The sequence below is a fragment of the Apodemus sylvaticus genome, chromosome 23, assembly GCF_947179515.1.
Source record: "Apodemus sylvaticus chromosome 23, mApoSyl1.1, whole genome shotgun sequence".
NCBI lineage: Eukaryota > Metazoa > Chordata > Mammalia > Rodentia > Muridae > Apodemus > Apodemus sylvaticus.
This window is the reverse complement of record NC_067494.1, coordinates 46,567,292-46,570,391: the sequence shown is the minus strand read 5'-3', so window position 1 is coordinate 46,570,391 and position 3,100 is coordinate 46,567,292. Positions and strand designations below refer to the sequence as shown.

The 3,100-nt window shown below is 46.6% G+C and overlaps 1 protein-coding gene across 1 annotated transcript; it reads left to right on the top strand.

Annotated features, from left to right (window-relative positions):
• The first annotated feature begins 559 nt into the window (after positions 1–559).
• On the top strand, positions 560–2,074 carry LOC127673546 (sperm motility kinase 2B-like). Its single transcript, XM_052169222.1, has one exon. It carries the CDS (start codon positions 560–562, stop codon positions 2,072–2,074), a length of 1,515 nt encoding a protein of 504 aa, XP_052025182.1.
• The last annotated feature ends 1,026 nt before the right edge of the window (positions 2,075–3,100 follow it).

The window sequence follows — 3,100 nt, the reverse complement described above, 5'->3', positions numbered from 1 at the left end:
TTCCCATGTCTTCAGAGAAAACCCTTTTCAGATCCCTATCCCAATTATTCCCAAGTATTCATCAGGTTGTTTTCTTACTGATAGGTTTTTTTTTTTTTTAGTTCTTTGCATATTCTAGAAGTTTTGATGAGTTTGTTATATTTTGTTTTAATTTCTAGGTTTCTAGCTTTTATGGAGTTTTGCTTGTTTGGAGTTCCATTTTTTTTTCATTTAATTTTTTATATTGCTTGGATTTTCTAATTGTCAATTTTTACATTTCTTTCATCACTTATATATTTCCTTGTACCTTTTTCTTCTTACACAATTAGTAATTTTCTTTTAGTGTTGCTGTGCTGTGTTCCTCCCTCCTAGTGACTTGCAGTTAGGTTTTTTAATTTGGATTTTCTTGGGTTTGTGTGGTTTTGTTTTTCTGGGTTTCGGTTCTTGTTGTCCTTTTGGTTGGGTTTTACTTTTCTGTTTTGCTTACTTTTCATTATTTTAGTTTCCATCCTAGCTTTCTTTCTTCCCTTTATTTCTTATTTTCTTTTTCTTAGGTAGCTTTTATCTTTTGTTAGCCCAAATGAGTTTTGGGACTGAAAAGGAGTCGGAAAACCTCAGATCCAAGTCCAGCTTTTCTGACATGGAGAGTTTCCACTCTCAGTATATGGTTATAAAGACCATTGGCCATGGAGGCTGCGCCAAGGTCAAGCTGGCCCAGCACCGCCTCACAGGCACTCCTGTGGCTGTCAAAATTATTCACAAGAGAGAACACTGGTGCCATCCTGTTGTGACCGAGGTGCAGATAATGAGGAAGGTGAATCATCCCAACATCGTCTCTCTCCTCCAAGTTGTTGAGACTGATAAGAGAATATACCTTGTCATGGAGTTGTGTGAGGGTAAATCACTTTACCAGTATATTCGAGAGGCTGGCCACCTGCAGGAGGATGAAGCACGAGCAATATTCCTACAAATGTTAAACGCCATGAACTACTGCCATAACCAGGGTGTAGTCCATAGGGACCTCAAACCCGATAACATCATGATAGACAGCCATGGAAGAGTCAAAATTATTGACTTTGGGCTCAGTGCCCAAGTGAAGCCAGGACAGCGGCTGAGCTATCACTGTGGGACGTTTCCATTTGCTGCTCCTGAGCTCCTCCATGGCAGATTCTACGATGGCCCCAAGGTCGATGTGTGGACCCTGGGAGTTATTCTTTATTTTATGTTAACTGGAAGGTTCCCATGTGATGCTCCCAATGTACCACAGCTTCAAAAGCAGGTTGTCTCAGGAAAGTATCCTGTCCCCTCTCACCTATCAAGAGAACTCCAGGGCCTGCTTAATGTTTTAATGAAAGCCAACCCTAAACATAGGCCAAGAATTGCCGAAGTGATGATGCATCCCTGGCTTGCAGAAGATTCCCAAAGGTTCCCACATCCTTGTGAGGAAATGACACCCATCAGGCCTGACCCGGCAATTATAAAAGCCATGAGACACCTTGGGTTCCAAGGTCAAAATATCAAAGATTCTTTATGTCAGAAAAAATACGACGAAGCCATGGCCTGTTACTGCTTCCTGAAGAAGCAGGCTCTTCAAGAGTGGGACAGCCCAACCCGTGCTCACCCCACGAATCCAATGATTACGCCTTTCCCGTCCCTTGATGATCCTGCATCTTTCCAACTTGGACTAAGGAGGAGAGAAAGCCAATCAACACGACTCTGGGCATCCTCCACAATTGAGTCGTCTATCTCTAGCCAGAAGGGTATTCCGAAGAGAGAGAGAAGAGTCAGTTGGCCGGGCGTTCTTCCCTGCAGGCCACTCCAGACAACACCCCCAATGGGCCAAGCCCTCATACATTCTAGCAGTGTCCCCTGCACTTTCTCAATGCGTTATGGAGTCAAGAACAGCAGCAGCGATAGCTCAGGAGACCACCCCAGCACATCAGCAAAGGAGAAGCCCGTCCCCAGCAGGGCCCGGCCCAGAGGCTTTAAGTGGTGGATGAGGAAGATCGCAAATGTCTTCCTGAGTCTTTGTTGTTGCATTCCAGCTCGAAGGGACTCTCACCTGGGGCAGAAGAGAGTCTTGCCCCAGAAATAAAACAGAGGAGGGTGTCCGGAAAATAAGCATCCCGCACGGCCCAGGTACGTTTCTGTATTTGAATGCATCTATTTTACTCATGTCTGTGTCAACTGGCAGGTTATCCTTCTGTGTATGCATATGGTACGATGCACGGGGAACCTAAGTGTAGACACTGGGATGAGGGTTAAATCGAACCTACCAACAGATGCAGCATGCCGGAAGGCGTCTCCCATGAGTATCCTGCACATTGAACTAGGAGACAACAGGAGGGTACTGACCATGCTAGGAAGAGGAAGTAGGAAAAGGAAGAGGAGGAGATGCTGAGGGAGGAGAGGGTGGGATGGGGTGGGAGCTAGGGGGAAGAGGTTCAGAGAGGAGGAGGCAGCTTGGGGAGCAGTGTGGAGCAGGGTAACCACAGCTGGAGAGATGCCCTGAGCACATGAGGTTCTCTGAGTCCCTCTCACATGTGTTGTTGCATTTTAGAAGATCACCAGAGGATGCCGGATGCTACCAGTCTACAGTCACAGTGCGGGAGAGGACCCAAGTGTCAACACGCGCCTCAGAATGGAGCCTTGTGGAAAGCCCTCATGTTCTGGGTCGGTCGTGCTTCACTCAGGGCCCCGAGTCCAGCCAGGAGGAAAGAAGCAAATTATGATATCCCAGGTACCCAGAGGACAACTCAAAGGCATCACTCTTCAGAGCAGGGGCTGAGGGCCTGTCCAAAGCTTGTAGCGACAGGAACCCCTCTGTCTACCCAGGGTCACATCAGACACCTCCACTCAGAGCACTTCCTGCCTCACTCTTAGTAGTGGATGTAAGACTCCTTGCTGTGTTTTCATGACTTGAGAATAAAATAGATGCTTGTGAAAGATGACCTTGGAGATTTTCCTGCACCTACTTTACATAGAAAAGTTGGCCTTGTGGTGTTCAAAAGCCCCAGGAAGAATAAGTTTAGGCCCCAAACCACCAAATCATTAAAAGTGCCTTTGACAGGACCAAGATCTCAGGTGCCTGAAGCGGGGAAGTGCAGAAGCTGAGTGTGGA

Coding starts and splice junctions, on each gene's coding strand:
- LOC127673546 (XM_052169222.1), top strand. CDS start 560: ATGAGTTTTGGGACTGAAAAGGAGTCGGAAAACCTCAGATCCAAGTCC.